This window comes from Homarus americanus, unplaced genomic scaffold (genome assembly GCF_018991925.1).
Source record: "Homarus americanus isolate GMGI-L3 unplaced genomic scaffold, GMGI_Hamer_2.0 scaffold52806, whole genome shotgun sequence".
Taxonomy (NCBI): domain Eukaryota; kingdom Metazoa; phylum Arthropoda; class Malacostraca; order Decapoda; family Nephropidae; genus Homarus; species Homarus americanus.
In genome coordinates this window covers 7,798,285-7,817,536 of record NW_024720773.1, presented here as the reverse complement: position 1 = coordinate 7,817,536, position 19,252 = coordinate 7,798,285, and the positions used below count along the sequence as shown (strand labels likewise).

General features: G+C 45.4%; 1 protein-coding gene across 1 annotated transcript in view; it reads right to left on the bottom strand.

Annotated features, from left to right (window-relative positions):
- The window catches only part of LOC121860991 (cationic amino acid transporter 3-like), a 34,711-nt gene that overhangs the window by 5,785 nt on the left and 9,674 nt on the right, over positions 1 to 19,252 (bottom strand). The window contains exons 2-9 of the mRNA XM_042358422.1: positions 10,637 to 10,794; positions 9,531 to 9,680; positions 8,345 to 8,479; positions 5,517 to 5,698; positions 4,467 to 4,551; positions 3,999 to 4,199; positions 1,701 to 1,886; positions 241 to 973 (exon numbers count right to left, since the gene is read on the bottom strand). Coding sequence (XP_042214356.1) covers positions 241 to 973; positions 1,701 to 1,886; positions 3,999 to 4,199; positions 4,467 to 4,551; positions 5,517 to 5,698; positions 8,345 to 8,479; positions 9,531 to 9,671 — 1,663 coding nt within the window. The 5' untranslated portion in view covers positions 9,672 to 9,680; positions 10,637 to 10,794. The remainder of the gene's footprint in view (positions 1 to 240; positions 974 to 1,700; positions 1,887 to 3,998; positions 4,200 to 4,466; positions 4,552 to 5,516; positions 5,699 to 8,344; positions 8,480 to 9,530; positions 9,681 to 10,636; positions 10,795 to 19,252) is intronic.

The window sequence follows — 19,252 nt, the reverse complement described above, 5'->3', positions numbered from 1 at the left end:
GCCAACAATATTATGAGCTCATATAGATTTGTATCACAATATTTTGAAGATTTGTAATACAGCAAATGATTGATAAATTTGTTGATGAAATAGGCTTAAAGGTGTTTAGAATATATTACTCCATAAAAAAATATTTTCTGTTCATTCTACATCAAGCTCTCGGATAAAAATTTAGATATGAAATACTTCTCTGATTTATATCAATTATGATTTGACTGTGATGGTGCAGGATGACCATACCTGCTGTGGTGTAAAGTGTGAGGACGATCCAAGAGTGTCTCAACACCTGCACCAGGAGGATGACATTAAGAAGCAGAGCAGCAGCAGGGAGCCAGGGAGCGACAGGAACCCTAAAGGAGGCCAAATGGGTGGGGCGGAGTGTAGGTAGCCGGGTCATTAGTCCCACAATTACTAGTGTTGCCAACATGGATGTTGACAACACCACCACCTGGAACGGGTGATCCCGACCATCTTCCCAGCCATACACAGCCACCAAAGCTGCCACCGTCACTGTCACCAGTAATAATGATAAGGCCACACATGCTCTCCGTGCCGAGGCTGGAGTGGGGGTGCGGGGAATGCCTGTGTCCAGTGTGGCCACCCTCAGCTTCTCCTGATACTCTGCCACTGCTGCATCAATGTCATCCTCTACTTCTGTGTCGGTGCCATAGCCTGAAGCACCAGACTCTGTATCTGACACAGCTGTCTCCTGGCTGACACACTGAAACTGCTGCTGTTGACTCACTACATTATTATCCTGCTCTTGAAGCTCATGGAGGGGAGAGGTAAGGGTGTCAGTGAGAGGGGAGGCAAGAGGTGAGGCGTGAGGGTCCTCAGAGTTGTCAAGCAGAGGAACAACATCACGGGTGTCGAGGCCCAGACCGCTCACACCACTCTCAGAGTCCGGAGAGGTGAAGGGTGAGGTCTTATCCTTCTGAGTTCGAACTCTGTGAGGCAGGACCCGCATCCCATCCTGTAAAACACCAGTCACTTAGATCACACAAATACTAAAACACTATGTCATCATTTCAGGTTTTAAAAAGCAATTTAAGCTTATCCTACATACCAGTCAGGGTTGGAAAAACCCTGTGATAAATGATTTATGAGAAGACACTGTATTAAATAATGTCATAAATATCATAATGAAATAAAAAGTGTGAAAAACCATATGTTCTTATGCAACGTTGCACAGTATTTAGGTTAAATATGGACAAATAAAAAATAAATAAAGCTACAGCACTTAATTTGCTTTAATAAGACCAAAATTTGTGTTGGCAAGAATTCCTTTGTTTGTGTATTTTGAAGCATACAGTACTCTTAGAGATAAATGAAATTAATGGCTGATACAGTTAAACTGTACTGTACTGTACAGTGCTTAAGATAATTTGATAAAACAGGAAACAATCAAATCACATCACTTCTAAATTTGTCTTATTTCAAAATAATTAACATTTTTGAATCACAGCTGCTACTTTTAGCCACTGACTTGTCATTCTGAGAGTTGAAGAGGCATTAAAAAATGTATGTAATATGAAAATATTCATGCATGACACTAACATTTCAAAAATTGCTGATTTAAATAACTGTTTTAAATCGTTTGATTTAAATCATGGCAACCCTGATACCAGTGTACGTCAAGTAGTGGTTTGACCCTAAAATGGTGGAATATTAAAACTGTCTCCTCATTACCAAATTCTCACCTTGAGGAAGTGCAGGGTTCTCTCCTGACGGGAGTGTGGAGGAGCAACACGCTGATAGCTGTACGGGGTGCTGGAGGAGGCGGTGGCTGCCACAGAACACAGAGAACCATAAGAACACCTGTGGCGGCGGTACATGACCGTCAACACCACCACCACATTCAGGCACAGAGCACATGTAGCCAACACCTGGAGGAGAGGTGCTAAGCTTAGAGGTGAGTGTCATCACAGGTAGATTCATGGTTTTGTAAATGAATCAGAAAGCAATCACCAGATTATGATTTTCTTTCCTTCTTTTATGAGGTAGGAATTTACAGTACAGTAAATATTGCAAAGGAAATTAACTTTAACCAATAATGTCATGACCGCTGATACTGAAAGCATCATTACAGCAGAATGATGGAAATATGTCTGGATATTCTGTTGACACTGTGTCCATATTTCACACCAGGATCGCGACTCCTCATAAAAATTATCGATGTCGTAGATATAATTTAACTGTTATTTATTTCCTACATTCAGTAACCATTGGATCTTTTCTCACATTACCACCACAACTTGGTTTTACAAGTAACATGCTGGTATACATGAACTCACTGTAGCAGTCTTTGAAGCATGCATAAAATTTAATAATTTACGTAACAATATGCATACCGTAAATAAAAATTATAAATAAAAATCTCCCCCAACGGTACCGACATCAGAACTTTCACAATACTGTACTAGTTTTACTCAAATTTTCATTAATGAATATTATATAGTGGTTTACTGTAATTATGTGTCATAATGTACAAGACTAATTGTACAGTTACCCAAATATCATACTAGTTATTAAAAATCTTAACAAAGAACACACAGATAGTTGAGTTACATTACAATAAGTCAAGTACAGTATTTCTGAAAATTGTGAAATTAACTAACTGTAAAATAATGCTTAGACAGTTTAAATGACAAGTGGTCACGGCTTCATCATGACCTAACACCAGGTATACACATACTGTTCCTCTGTGACGTGGACATCATGATGGTCTAACCTGAGTCAGCCAGTCAGGCCCAGACACCAGTTGTCACTCTTACCAATGACATCATTATTCTCCCACACTGAAGAATTGTCAAAAGTACCGGCTTATCACAAGTGACCGTTGGAGGAATGTTAAGGCACAAACAGTTCACTTAAGAACTTGTAATATTATACGCACATTGTGCACAAGGACTGTAGAAAAAAGAACACTTCAGACTTCCCAGGGGGTATAAGTGCACCCCCTTGCACCCCCTGTGGACGCCCATGCATGTGTGTAAAATTAGTCATTACAACTAGGCCAACATTCTACCTCCATTTAATACTGTATTGTTATTTTACAAATATAATTAAGTCTTATATATAAATTTGTACGTTTTCTAGCTAGTAAAATGTGCATGTGCATGATAACAGTGTTTTTCTTGGACTAAACATAGATATACTGCAATAGAAACACATCACTTATGATATAGGAGTGAAACCTAACCTAACCAAATCCTCACTTATCAAAATCTAACCTAACTAATCTATCTTAATTTATTGTGATCAAGTCTAACTAATCTAATCTACCTGGCATATCCTAATCTAACCTTACCAGTCGAATATACTTGGGTCCCTAATAAACCTGAAATCCATTTATTCTAATTAATATTATGTTAATCGTCAACGTAATATTAATTCTGCAAAAAACTAATAAAGTTCCATTTTCTTAGTAAAATTTATGTAGCCAAGGATAATTTCTTCATATAACTCTATCCAGAATTAACTGCATTATAATTATTCTATATATTATTATTATTATTATTATTATTATTATTATTATTATTATTGTTATTATTAGCCATTTAATTAAAGTTATATCTCTCAAAGTCATTTAATTCTCGCATTTAATCGCATTCATTTACTTTATTTACGTCCATTTTTTTTGATGCAATAAAAGAAAACGAAACTCTTATATGGGGAAACTTCTTTATATTTTTTTATTTTATCCTTTTTGCCACTGATCGGTTTGTTAGCTGCTTGGGAGGTCGGTAACGTCTCTGTTAGGCACTGTTGGCACTGTGGGCATGTATAAGCTCTCTGTTACGCACTGTTGGCGATTCCCACTCATCTTCTCCCCCACTCCTACTTTCTCCCACTCATCCTTTCTCCTACTCACCCTCGCTCCTACTCACACTCTTTCCCATTCACCCTCTTTCCTATTCACCCTCTCTCACTCACCCTCTTTCCCATTCACCCTCTCACTCACTCACACCTTATCCCACTCACACTCTCCCACTCACCTGCAGGACGAGGACGTGACTGAACAAGAGAGCGAAGAGGGCAGCCAGGGAGCCTCCAAACAGGTGGGCGTGGGCGTGCGAAGAGGTGCGGGAACACTGGTGGGCGAGGGTGGACGGGAGGAGACCATCTGTGGCTAAGGATACCAGCTGTCTAGAGAGTGGATCGGCAGCTTCCACCAGCGCCAGGCACAACATCACCACCTGCAAGAGGAAGATGGCCTTGTAGGTAGAACAGGTAGAAAAATCAGACGTGCTTAAAAAAATAAGAAATTCCCTAGATGGCGACTTAAAGACATTTCAGACATCTTTATAAATTACTTACACTATATTGAAGACATACTGAACATGTTTGGGCATATTGGACATACATTACAAAGGTGACATTGGACATTCCTGGAAGAAGCCATGGTTAGACACACTAGACAGAGAACATACAGTAGTTAGACATACAGAAGACAGAAGACATACCTGGGAGGAACCGAGGACGAGTCTGGCCCAACCAACATCACGGCGCTCCAGGGCCTGTATGAGTGGGGCGCCCTTCGGGAGTATCCTGACGAAGAAAGACCTGCTTAGACACGGGTTCCTTAACATAGGAATAATGGGAGTTGTTTTCTAATGGGGTTTTTGGTGTTTTTCGAAGAGGAGTTAGTATCTACGAAGTTAAAGGTCTCTAAATGAAGAGGATTGGTTTCTATTATGAAATTGGTCTCTAACGAGGATTGTTTTGTAAGGGGAGTTGGTATCTAGAAAGGCAATGAAGGTTGGCGTCTAAATGGGTTCGGTATCTGAAGAATTATGGTCTCTATATAAAAACGGTTTCTAAAATTCTACCTAAGGTGTTGTGATAGAAGAGAACATGTCTAAAGGAAAGGATCGGTCTCTAAATGAAGGGCTCGGTCTCTAGAAAGGAGTTTATACTTTAACTGCACGAAACTTGCATGCTTACAACTAGGTTTCTCCTGACTTTAAGCATACGCGTCTGGTCTCTAAATTTATCTGGTTTCTAATAGATAACTCGGTTTCTAAAATGTTTTATGTAAGTTCCTAAATTCCGTAAATAACTGGAAAACAAACGAAGTACAAAAAAGTAACAAAAACTGTAAATCTCAGACGTAAATAATAAAAATGTAAATCAGTAAAAAAAAAATATGTAAGTCTTAAAGGGAAAAAACAGCGACTTCCTAACTTCTTTTTCTCTTGGATGATAAAAAAAATATGTCCGCGTCAAAGTTTTCACCAAAAGTGGCAGTCAGGGAATGTTACCTCTAAAACTGAATTTATTATTAAAATTCTCGAGAGATGCGTGTTCCTGGTTTTGTGGCTGGCTAAGGCTTGGTGAGACGAAGTGACTGAGTAAGTTTTGGGGGCAGACTATAGGAAAGTATGATGAGACGACTGGAATGAAAGAAGTACTGTATTGATGTGGAGTCAAGTACCATGAACAAAGGGGCTACATGCCTACATCTACTTACTAAATTTCTTATTCTAAGGACAGATAAACACACAAATACTCACTCATTCCCTGTCATGAGGGTGAGGACAATGCCGAGGGCGAATAAGGCGAGGAAAGTGAGGCCAGTGGCGAGGGAGAGGGCGATAGGTAAAGCACGGTGAGGTCGCCTATGTACCTTCACCAGTCGGCCCGTCTCGTAGAAACCACTGTACACCGCCATACACACAGCCGCCCCAGCCAGCAACTGTAAAAACAAAGTTGATCAGTAATTGGTGAGGAAGTTGTGATAAAGATGATGATTGTTGCGTCGTATTGGTAAAAGAAGTTGAAACGAAGATTGTGATATAGTGAGTCGTGGTGTTGGTGACGCGGTTGTGATGAGGCGAGACTTTTTTTTATTAAAGAATCTGCCATAATTATATAACATTATTAATCGCATTTTCTGTAACTTGTTGTTGTTGTTGTTACTAGTTAATTGATATTATTATTTATGAAAAGAATGAGAGTTGTATCCCTGTGTTATGAATTTATTTCCTTCAAACGATATTCTCGGTTATCTATCCAAATAAAAACCAACTTTCTTCCACTTTGAACAGATCTATAAGGGTTTTGGGCTGAAATATATAATAATTAAGAGCTAAAATTTTGTCTATAGTTACATACAGTACATATAATAACACTGGTTAGTCACGTGATGTAAACAAAGGTAAATAATGAGCTTGTTATACCGAGTGCCAGTGAGTGAGGAAACTGTCCAGAAGCAGGTGGTGATTGGGTAACTCGATGGGTATTGAACACGTACTGTACAGGTCAAGATCGCGATGGTTAAGTGGGTAGGAAATCGGTTGTGTGTCCCTGAGAGGTCTTTCAATACAACCCTACGCCAATACGCTCCCTACGCCACACGCCTGTATTCCTATCCCCACAACTCCTACGCCAACACGCTTCCACGCCCACACGACCATGCCCCTCGTCATAACTGAGAGGCGGCAAATTACCTTCGTGGTTATAAGGCACTTGGGCTTGTTAATTACCAGACGGACAGAAGAAAGGAAGGAAAGTCGGACAGAAGGAAGGAAGGAAGGTCGGACAGAAGGAAGGAAGGAAGGAAGGTCGGACAGAAGGAAGGCTGACTTAGGGAGATAATGAGAGAATAAAACAGAAATAAGGGAGACAAAGACTTAACTTCAGTGTTTCCTTTCCTCACACTCAATCTTCCAGTCGTGTGTGTGCGTGCGCGTGAGTGTGTGTGTGTGGCGGCGACCCCTCACAATGAAGCGTGGAAAAGATTGCCCTGAATAATTTCAATGGAATCGATGACATCACGCTGACGTCATCATGAAATATTGAATAACTTCTCAGTGGAACCCAGAACCACCACAACAAACCACGCTGAGAGTCTGGAGAACAAATGAGCATCACTTCTTCCTAACCACGGCCTCCTCCTCCTCATCCTCCCCCTCCTCCTCCTCCTCCTCTTCTCTTCCTCCCCCTCCTCCTTCTTATGATCTTCCCTTAAAATAAATCACTCGTGGTTTCAGGTGATTCATCCTTTTTTTTTAATTAAACTATCGAGTTATTGCATTATCGAAACACAAATCCGGTTAGGTTAGATTCGATTACATTAGATTAGGTTAGGTTTTTTCTCTAAATTTTTTCCCCCTGACATTTTTTCCCCCTGACATTTTTTCCTCAGTACTTGGTCGATCTCCCTTTGTTTCCCGCACACGGAGACTCACCCAATACACATAACATCATCCAGCTGTTATGTCCAGGCTTGCTTCTGACGTTACACCTCTCTCTCTCTCAGACAACCACTCAGACGTCCAGAAGATTGAGTCAAGAACACTTCACTGTGTCTTGCGTAAATTTGTTGTTGATTAAAGTGTTTGGATGCTGTCAGAGAGAACGTTCTTGTGTATTTTGTTTAATATTTCTATCTTGTTTATTGTTTTCTTACTTGTTTTAGTTTTGTTTTTTAAGTGTTAGCGTTTGTTTGTTGATTTGATGTTTAGCGTTTTTTGCTTAATTCTAGCGATCTTTTTGTTGATTTAAAGTAGAGTGTTTTTAGCTTAATTCTAGAGCTTACTAACATATTTTTCAGTTTAGCGTTTTTTAACCATTTACGTCCCTGAGCCGAGTCAAATTAATATAAGTTTTCACATTTTTTATTATTTTTTTTTAGGTATACGAACGAGATACTCGGCATTATTCTTTACTTAAATTAAATTATAATAAAACACACATACAAAACATGTGAACATCGACAATAAACACTTAAACCAAACAAAGACAGAACTTAGCGACTATAAACGAATCAAAACAAAGGATAAACAAAAGAGGTTCTTGATCTGACTTTCTGCCTCATTTACACACAATTGCAGGTCTCAATTGTTTCTCTTACTTTGACAACACAACATACACTACATATATAATTTCTCACTATTGATATGTTTTTTTTTCTTTGTGGTTTATTATTATTATGGAATATTTTTAAGGAATGGCCCCTCACCAGCCGTAAGGAAGGATTGGAGGAAAAAAGATTGGTTGAGGAGGCAATCTGAGATGCGGGAATGTGATGATTGGCGCGACACCTGATTGCGTAATGGAGCCGTCAGCCTGCGGGACAACAGCTGATGACGCAGACACCCTCCTGCTCCTCCTCCTCCTGCTCCTCCTCCTCCTGCTCCTCCTCTTCCTTCTCCTCCTCCTCCTCCTCCTCCTCCTCTTCTTCCTCTTCTTCGTTATGTTCAATTACTTTTTTACTTATTTTTATCTCGTACTTTTCAATTTTCTCTACGTTTTTGTATCCCGGTTTACACAACACACACACACACACGCAGCTCCCTCCCTCCGCCCACATAGCACTCCCCCCCACGCCCACACTTACCTCAGAGGACCCAATGTTGAGGGCGTGGTGGATATGCTCCGGGTTGTCTTCAGTATGGAGGCCGCCCACGATCAGGAAGAACACCAGCCCGCCCACAGTCGTCACGCTCATTGTCACCCTCAGGAGTCCGGCTTGCTGTGTTGGGGAGGAGGAGGAGGAGGAGGGGACGAGGAAAATAGGGGAGAGAAAGAGGAGGAGGAGGAGAAGATGGGACGAGGAGGAGGAGGGGAGAGGAAAATAGGGGGGAGAAAGAGTAGGAGGAGGAGAAGATGGGACGAGGAGAGGAGGAAATGGAGGTAGATAGATGAAAAGGAGTAAGAAAAGAAGGAGTAGAGTTAGTGAGAAGAGGGGAAGGAGAAGAGGAGGAGGAGGAAGAAGAGAAGAAAAGAGACAAATTAGTGAGATGATTAACATACAGTACATACACCTCTCACTGTATCTCTCATGTGTCTTCTGAATCCCTGAATTTAAACGGCTCTCTCTCTCTCTCTCTCCTCCTGTTCTCTATATCTCTCTCCTCTGCCTCCCTGAGAGACCTTTTAAAACAACTGAGATTCTCCTGTTTCTATCACTGGTGAGATCCTGTGTCCTAGCCCTCAGCTCTGTGTCCTAGCTCTCCCACGCCCTCAGCTCTGTGTCCTAGCTCTCCCACACCCTCAGCTCTGTGGCCTAGCTCTCCCACACCCTCAGCTCTGTGTCCTAGCTCTCCCACGCCCTCAGCTCCCAGGTCCGGCCTCCCACGCCCTCAGCCTCTGTGTCAGCCTCCCATCGCTCAGCCTGGGCAGGTCCGAGCCTCCCACGCCCTCAGCTCTGTGGCCTAGCTCAATGCCCTCAGCTCTGTGCTGTCCTAGCCTCCCACCCTCAGCTCCTGCAGTCCGAGCTCTCTCCCACGCCCCTCAGCCTGTGTCCTAGCTTCCCAGCCACCCCTCAGCTCTGTGTCCGAGCCTCTCCCACGCCCTCAGCCTGCAATGAGCCTCCACGCCCTCAGCTCTGTGTCCTAGCTCTCCCACACCCTCAGCTCTGTGGCCTAGCTCTCCCACACCCTCAGCTCTGTGTCCTAGCTCTCCCACGCCCTCAGCTCTGTGTCCTAGCTCTCCCACGCCCTCTCCTACGTGTCTCTACCCAACCATCCCCCACCCCACATCCAACCCACCTCTACCCCACCTTAGCCCACTCTATAACCCACCTCTAGACCCAAGGCGAGGATGACGGCGACGGAGAGGGAGGCCCCGGCGGCGATGAAGTCAGGTGGAAGGTGAGAGGCCGGGAGGCGACCTATACGCGAGGCCACAAAACTCTCCACCTTCCCTCCACACAGGTAGTCCATGGTCGCCGACTGTCACGGAGAGGAACACACAGGTTAATTACAGGTGTGTGTGTGTGTGTGTGTGTGTGTGTGTTATCTGATACTAGTACATCTGAGATTTACTAATTAACTCACACTGTACACCTGAGTTTTAATTACCAGACTAAAAACAACAATAAACACGTCCCTTACCTGTATAAGACCAACCAAACAGCTTTAAATACTTACCAGGGCCTTACTGACGGCGGCCAGGGAGGAGGCGGTGAAGAGGATGTTGATAATCCCCAGTAAATAGGCTACTAGTTCCCCCACTAGCTGGTAGGTGGCCGTGTACACCTGTCCTGATGATTGGGTGTTCCAGGTAACGAGCTCAGCGTAGCAGAAACCTGGGAGGGAGAGAAGAGGGAGAGGTGAGAGGTAAGGGGTAAGGGGTGAGAGGTAAGGGGTGAGAGGTGAGGGGTGAGAGGTGAGAGGTGAGGGGTAAGAGGTGAGGGGTGAGAGGTAAGAGGTGAGGGGTAAGAGGTAAGAGGTAAGGGGTGAGAGGTGAGGGGTAAGGGGTGAGGAGTGAGAGGTGAGGGGCTGGTTGGGAGTACTACCTTCTCACTGCGCCCTGCCAGGTTTAGGGTGATGGAGGGTTACGCCTGTCACACCTGAGTAGTTACCTCCAGGCGGCGGGGATGGAGAGAGGCAGAGAGAGAGGCAGAGAGGGAGAGAGAGAGGGAGAGAGAGAGGGAGAGAGGAAAGGATGGAAGGACGTAGGGATAGACGGAGGGAAGTAGAAAGATAGAAGAAGGGAGGATGGAAGAGAGGGAGGGGGTAGGAAGAGAGGGAAGGAGGGAGGGGGAGAGAGAGGGAAGCAGAGAGGGAGAGACGCAGGGAGGGAAGAAACGAGGGAAAGAAGGAGTATATATACGTTTTTCTCTACCGTAAACAATAAACACGTCCCTTACCTGTATAAGACCAACCAAACAGCTTTAAATACTTACCAGGGCCTTACTGACGGCGGCCAGGGAGGAGGCGGTGAAGAGGATGTTGATAATCCCCAGTAAATAGGCTACTAGTTCCCCCACTAGCTGGTAGGTGGCCGTGTACACCTGTCCTGATGATTGGGTGTTCCAGGTAACGAGCTCAGCGTAGCAGAAACCTGGGAGGGAGAGAAGAGGGAGAGGTGAGAGGTAAGGGGTAAGGGGTGAGAGGTAAGGGGTGAGAGGTGAGGGGTGAGAGGTGAGAGGTGAGGGGTAAGAGGTGAGGGGTGAGAGGTAAGAGGTGAGGGGTAAGAGGTAAGAGGTAAGGGGTGAGAGGTGAGGTGTGAGGTGGGTGAGGGGTGAGAGGTGAGGGGCTGGTTGGGAGTACTACCTTCTCACTGCGCCCTGCCAGGTTTAGGGTGATGGAGGGTTACGCCTGTCACACCTGAGTAGTTACCTCCAGGCGGCGGGGATGGAGAGAAGGAGAGAGAGAGGCAGAGAGGGAGAGAGAGAGGGAGAGAGGGAGAGAGAGAGGGAGAGAGGAAAGGATGGAAGGACGTAGGGATAGACGGAGGGAAGTAGAAAGATAGAAGAAGGGAGGATGGAAGAGAGGGAGGGGGAGAGAGAGGGAAGCAGAGAGGGAGAGAGAGGGAGAGAAGCAGGGAGGGAAGAAACGAGGGAAAGAAGGAGTATATATACGTTTTTCTCTAACGTAAACAAACTTCACCTTTGCTGAACACTAAATCCGGATTCTTATAGAGTCATGTAATAAATTTCCCTCCTCGTCTACGAACTCTCCTTAATTTACAACACAAAGATGGATTCTCAGAGGTTCGTCTTGAATTTATCTTTAATTGATAGTAAGGAGGGTTCTAATTGCCCCATTTAAAATACGATACCGAGATAGTTAAGTTAGTTAGAATGTTAGAACGTCTGTAGCTCAAGCTAAAATACGATACCAAGATAGTTAAGTTAGTTAGACTGTTAGAACGTCTATAGCTCAAGATACAACAAAAAAATAAATAGATTCACAAAAATTCGTAAATCTTAACTTGGATACGTGGGAAAAAAACCCACACACACAAAGATGGCGTCACTATTGCTCCGAGACTCTTCAGTAAATACGATCGCCACCTTAAGCAGAGAACGGGGGAAGGTACTGTACGTTTGGTTAACTTTCCCTCCTCTCCCCCCCCCCCAAAAAAAAACGGATGGAAAGGACATATCAGGCTCTAGGGTCTCTGGGGGTCTTTAGGCGGTCTCTGGGGTTCTCTAGCGGTCTTTAGTGGTCTTTGGGGTTCTCTAGCGGTCTTTAGTGGTCTCTGGGGTTCTCTAGCGGTTTTCATTAAATAGAAAAATGCAGCTTAGGAACCATATTTGAAAACGCCTTAGAAAACAATGATCTTCGTAATGAAAACCAGTGCCCGGAGACCCTGAGTTACCCCCCCTCTCTCTCTCCTACCACAATTTGAGAATTAGCGGTGAGCCTAACAAGAAAACAAACCCCTAAGTCAAAAACAAAAAGGAAATGATCAGGTTTAGGGAAGTTAATGAGCCATGTTAAAAGGAGAAACAAGGGAGCAGATAGTTTAGAGATAATAGTGTTGGGAGGAGGAAGGAGGGAAGGAAGGAGGGAAGGAAAGAGGAAGGAGGAGAAGGGAATGGAAGAAGGAGGAGGGAGGTAGAGGAGAGGGAGAGAGGTGGCAGGAGGAGGGAGAGGAGGAGGAGGGAGAGAGGGAGAGAGGGGAGAGGGAGGTAGGAGAGGAGAGGGGAGAGGAGGCGTATGAGTATAAAAGGCCAGGCCATTAGACTTATACGCGTCGGAACTGATTTACATTCTGACCAACACGAGGCAAACAATTTCTCTTCTTCTTCTTCTTCCTTCTCAAAATATCATCGTCCTCTATATCTTCCTCCAGCATAAATTTTAAAAGTTTTAGGCTTGTTTTGTCTTAACTAAAATTTATTGCCAAAGTTTATGTAGTTTCTTTTTTCTCCTGATCAAAGTATAGTGTGTAGAGTCTCCCGGAGAGACTTAAGAGACTCTCAGAGATAAAAGTAGAGAGAGAGACACAGAGAAAGTAGATACAAAGTATATAAATACTTCAATATTTACGCCGCCAAAATAAAGAATAAATTAGAAAGTATTTATCAGGATTCTACTGTTATTAGATTCTCCAGTAACGACTAATGCCATCGCCACTGTAGGCAGAAGGCTGGCGAACGTGTCCAAAGATTCACATACAAACACACACACATACACAAACACACACAGGGAAAAGCAATAGACGGACAGTAAAAACGAACATCACGCCCATATGTACCCTGGCAGCTGGGAGGAATGGTTGTGGATGTCATTGATGTGGGGATCAATTCCATCTGAATCCTCTTTCCTGGGTCCACGCGCGATCCTCTTTTGTTTATGCCCGACCTGGTTGCTCGCCTCATCTCTCCGGCCCTATAGCCTAGCGAGGGATTCAGTTGTCTATAATACTCTCTCTCTCTCTCTCTCTCTCTCTCTCTCTCCTCCTTTATCTTAGGCTTACCCCCAGACGCTGATGACCCAATACCCTCTCGTGGGATTCAATTCTCTTTCGTTTATACTCAAGAACTGTGCCGCCCCACCTCTACATGGTGATGACCTCATAGCTTCCTGTAGGATTCAATTCCTTTCCCCGGGCTGACATGTGATGATTGTCTTTATACTGTCTTGCTTCAACTCCACATACGCTGGTGACTTTATAACTCCCTACAGGATACAAGTCTCTATATAATATTTTCTAGGATGGATGTGCGATCGTCTTTTGTTTATACCCAAGTTGGGCTCACCTCTACACTAATGACATTCTAGTATCATATGTGCCCAACTTGAGACAAAACAATAACAATGGACACGAAGGCTATACATCTATTTCGTTCTCTGTCAATCTACCCATAATACACACTCGTACACGAAATATATTACCAAACACATATTCATACATGAAATATATATATACAGGATATATTTCACGACATAAACACGAAAATATCACTTCATATATACGTCCATGGATACAAAAAGAGCCTCGTGTACACATTAACACGGGGAAAAAATACAATCTCTCTCTCTCTACCTGCAGTGTGTACAGGAAGTGGTAGAAAAAGATTGCCTGCACACACACACACACACACACACACACACACACACACACACAGACAGACAGGAAAATATACAAAGTTTCTCACTCAATTCAGGAGAAAAATATTGATATTTTTCAAACCTATTTCATACTTAAGACGAAATAGGATGAATGGGAGAAAGAAAGAGAGAGAGAGAGAAAGAGAGAGGTAGAGGGATTAGAGAGAGAGAGAGGAGTACAGGTTCAAGTGGTGTGTTGAATATTCATGATACAGACAACAGCAGGAGGCCAGTTGTGAATGTATGACTGAGGGGGGGGAGGGGGGAGAGTGGTGGGAGAGAGAGGGTGTGGAAGGAGGGGGAGGGTATGTAGGGAGAAAAAAATGACAATAGAGGAAGAAGAGAGAGAAAAGAGACAAAGAAAGAGTGAGAGAACACACACACACACGGTCCTCTAGGTAGCATAATTCAGGTAAGTCAGTCAATAGCCTCGGGGGCAAGGAAGTGAAAACCCACACAATATATATTTTAAATTTTGGAGACCCACTGTGTTATTCCCTAAATGTTTATAGTAGTAGTAATAGAAATAGTAGTAGTAGTAGTAGTTGTAGTAGTTGTAGTATTAATAATAGTAGTAGTAGCAGTAGTTGAAAAAGCAGTACCAAAGTAAATTTACGAATCTCTGAAATTGCGAATCCGATTCTCTCTATAAGGGAATCAAAGACAGGATCAAACACTACCTCCGATGCCCTTTTTTTTTACTGTTTATGCATCTCATTTCCCTTATAGCATCATTCACAACACCCACCACCTCTAGTGTCCCCCTTTTTAAGTGATTTTAACTCGTATAGTCTCTCGTCTTAGAGGTTTAAATTAAAGTCTGGTTTACGAAGGAGGGAATGAGATGTTTATATGATAGATGGATATTAAAATAAGTATATAGACACGGCGGATTCCAATTATTGAGAGAGGCCTTTGCAGTATGCTATGTGGGGCGAGAGAGAAAATTAAACATTTCTCTCAAAGGCAACAAAAGCAAGGACTCTCTCTCTCTCTCTCTCTCTCTCTCTCTCTCTCTCTCTCTCTCTCTCTCTCTAGGAAGCTGTGCACGAGAAAGAGAGTTAAAAAAAAGCTATCTTTATTAAAGGCAAGACACTGATGCCTTTCTTATATGCAAATGAAGGTACATGGTGGTGAACAATGTAGTAATGACGCCACCTGATGACCGGAGGAGAGAGAGAGAGAGAATATTAAAGACGACACATAATATTCAACCAATCTATCCTTGGTAACTGTAAACTCTATCTATCCATCAATCCCCACCTTAGAATACCCCCCCTTAAATCCCTATCTATCCATCATCATCCATCCCTTTAAAAAGATCACAATTACTCCTAAAATAACATCATCCATCTATCCATCATCATCCATCCCTAAAAAATAACATCATCCTTAAAATAATCCATCATCCCCCGTCTCCCCCACGAGCCTAAAATGTAAACACGAGGTCGCTTAAACTCCGAGGCTAAGGACCCGTGGACGAACCCCCCCCCACCCCACCCCCCCACCCAAACCCTCCCAAGCTGTCACACCCACGATTAGCATGTAAACAAACTGTATCTAGTAGTGTAGGTTTCTCCCGGGTTACATAATATGGGTCATGAGAGAGAGAGAGAGAGAGAGAGGTCGATATTCCAGGAGTGTTCAGCAGTTGATAGTAATTCCTTCGCGCAACATCCAAGTAATTTATATCACCCACGCCACCCACGCCTCTTGACAACCCACGTCTCTCCCACGCCTCTTGATAACCCACGTCTCTCCCACGCCTCTTGATAACCCACGTCTCTCCCCCGACTCTTTGACACACACACGCCTCTTGACAACCCACGCTTTGACATCCACGCCTCTTAACATCCACGTCTCTTGACAACCCACGCCTCGTTGACAACCCACGCCCTGCCCCCCGCCCTCTGCCACCCACGCCTCTGGACACCCACGCGCCCTCTGCCCCCCACGCCTTCTGCCACCCACCTCTTGACATCCCACGCCTCTTGACACCCACGCGCCCACTGCCCCCCCGCCCTCTGCCCCCACGCCTCTGCTCCCCCACGCCCTCTGCCACCCATGCCTCTTGACATCCCACGCCTCTTGACACCCACGCGCCCACTGCCCCCACGCCCTCTGCCCCTCACGCCTTCTGCCACCCACGCCTCTTGACATCCCACGCCCACCCACGCGCCCTCTGCCCCCACGCCTTCTGCCACCCACGCCTCTTGACATCCCACGCCTTGACACCCACGCGCCCTCTGCCCCCACGCCTTCTGCCACCCCGCCCATCCCACGCCTCTTGACACCCACGCGCCCACTGCCACCCACGCTCTTGACATCCCACGCCTCTTGACACCCACGCGCCCACTGCCACCCACGCCCTCTGCCCCCACGCCTTCTGCCACCCACGCCTCTTGACATCCCACGCCTCTTGACACCCACGCGCCCTCTGCCTCCCACGCCCCTCTGCCCCCACGCCCTCTGCCACCCACGCCTCTTGACATCCCACGCCTCTGACACCCACGCGCCCTCTGCCAGCCACCACGCCCTCTGCCACTGCCACCCACGCCCTCTGCCACCCACGCCCTCTGCCCCCACGCCTTCTGCCACCCACGCTTAACATCCCACGCCTCTTGCCACCCACGCCCTCTGCCCCCCACGCCTTCTGCCACCCACGCCTGTTAACATCCCACGCCTCTTGACACCCACGCCCTCTGCCACCCACGCCTCTGCCACCCACGCCTCTTAACATCCCACGCCCTCTGCCACCCACGCGCCCTGCCACCCACGCCCTCTGTCACCTACATCATTTATCACTCAATCTCTCTCTATATATCTGTCTGTCTGTTTCTTTGTCTGCCTCACTGCTTGGCCTCTCACTGCTTCTCTCTCTAATTGTTGTTGATTCTCTTCTGTCTCTGTGTTTACAGTGTTTATTTTCTGTTTCTCTTCATATCTCTCGTTTCTCTTATCTCCTTCTTGTTTCGAGAGAGAGAGAGAGAGAGAGAGAGAGACCACAACACCACCATCTGACCTACATGTCAACAAAGGCAGGTGGCCTTTGTATACAAACAAAAAACGAGTTCATTCATGACCACAATTGAATCTTCCTCCTCCTCCTCCTCCTCCTCCCCCACACTCTACATGCCGACGTATAGAAAATTCAATAGAGATTTACCCTATGTTGCAGGAGGTGAGTGGGCCCTGTTGCAACATACATACATACTCCCGGGCCTGCATGTTGCACACCCACCCATGCAACGTTGTGGACACTGCGTTAACTATTCTCTGCAACATTGTACCGTGTGAAGTGTTGATTAACTGTGTATCTGAATACCAATTACAGGTTGCATACCAAACCATGTGTCTTGCATACTGATCCTTGCAACAAACACCTAAATGATGTTTTTAATAAGTCTCTGTTTGTGTGTTTGTGTGTGTATATCTCTTTTGTATGTTGCACACCTATCCATGCAACATTCCGTGCTCTGATCTCTGCCCTGACTGTCCTCTGCAACACGGCAACGTACGAGGTCTTAATTAAGTGTATGTGTCTCTGTCTCCATTGCATATTGCACACCTATCCTTGCAACAGAACCTACTCTGATCACTTTACTAACTGCGATAAGCAACATTGCAACGTGTGTGTGTGTGTGTGTGTGTGTGTGTGTGTGTGTGTGTGTGTGTGTGTGTGTGTGTGTGTGTGTGCAATATACCCTGAACGTGCCTTGACTGACTCTCCTTTGCAACATAACAGCACACAAGGTTGCGTGCGTTACATATTGATTGTACCTTGCAACAATAGTAACATGCATGGTGTTGGTCACGTGTTGTTGTTGTTGTTGTGTCGATTTGTCACGTATTGTATTGATTTGCGTTGCGTTGTGTTGCATTGAGTTGTGTTTGCCCTCTTTTACAAACATCCAGCTTGTAATCTATGCAAAAAATACGTAATAGAAAGCATAAAACATCAAACTCAAAGAAAGTTTAGAAAGCATGCAAGTACTTTCTCACACTAAACAAATCTCACTTTCTATTCTCACCAAGTCCATCTACTGTATATCTCCCCTTTTTCCTTTCTATTCTCCAGGTAATTTAGAAAGTATAGAGGGTCTTCAACATGACAATATAGCCACTTTCTCTACTTTCTCTATAGGACGTCGGAGAAACCTTTGATGGCAGTGACGTAACGATTAGTGAACTTTGAATCGCTACCTCATTCAATATTCATACAGGGTTCCCTTCTGGGCTGTGGTGGAGGGGTGTGGAGGGGTGAGGAAAGGGATGTGGAGAGGTGTGGAGGGGTGAGGAAAGGGAATGGAGGGATCTGGAGGGGTGAGGATGGATTGAAGGGTTGTGGAGGGGTGAAACGAGGATGGGAGTGGTTCGAATGGGTGAGAGGGGTGAGGAGGGGTGCAGAGAGGGTGAGAGGGGTGAGAAGGGAGTGGGCAAGAGTGTAGAGGAGGAGGAGTGAGGAGGAGAATGAGGAGGAGGAGAGAAGAGAAAGGTAGGGTGGAAAAGACATGGGCGGAGGACGTGCTTAGTCACTGATCCTGTAATGATGACGATGATGATGACGATGACACACATACATACATACACACATACATACATACATACACCATACAAAGTTACACACATACCACATATCCGGAAGCGCCTGGCGTATGAAAGTCGATCCTGGCGTAACCAAGTTGATCCTGGCGTTCAGCAGAGCGTTGAAGGCCTCCTGTTTCTCTTGTCATCGTGAGGTATACTCTACTGGTCTCCTCCCTCCCCCTCCCTCCCCTCCCTCATCCTCCCTCCTTCCTTCCCTCTCCCTCCCTCCCTCCCTCCCCTCACCCTCCCTCCTTCCTTCCTCACCCCTCCCTCCTTCCTTCCTCACCCTCCTTCCTCCCCCCTCACCCTCCTCCTTCCTTCCCTCACCCCTCCCTACTCCTCCCTCTCACCTGCAATATTTGCTGAACCGCCCCTCCCCCCTCCCCTTTCCTCCCTCCTCCTGAGAGTGGAGGTGAAAGTGGAAAGTACATACCTACAAATACACCCACAAACACCCCCACAAACACCCACACACATCTACACCCCACACACATCTACACCCCCACCCACAAACACCCCACACACGTCTACCCCCCACACATCTACACCCCACACACAAAACACCCCCCAAGCACCCACACACATCTACCCCACACACACCATCCCCACACACAAACACCTCCACAACACCACACTCATCTACACCCCCCACACACATCTACACCCCCACACACATCTCCCCCACACCCCCACCCCCACACAAGGCATCACTGACCAGAGACTCCCACATGGAGTGGGTTAGACAATATTTCATGATTTACACCCCAAAGACAGGCCAAGAATACGGGTAACATTTCTGTCAGACCATGGGATTGTGTCTGCCAATTGTTGAAGATGTTGTGTGGGGGGGTGTGAGACTGTGGGGAGTG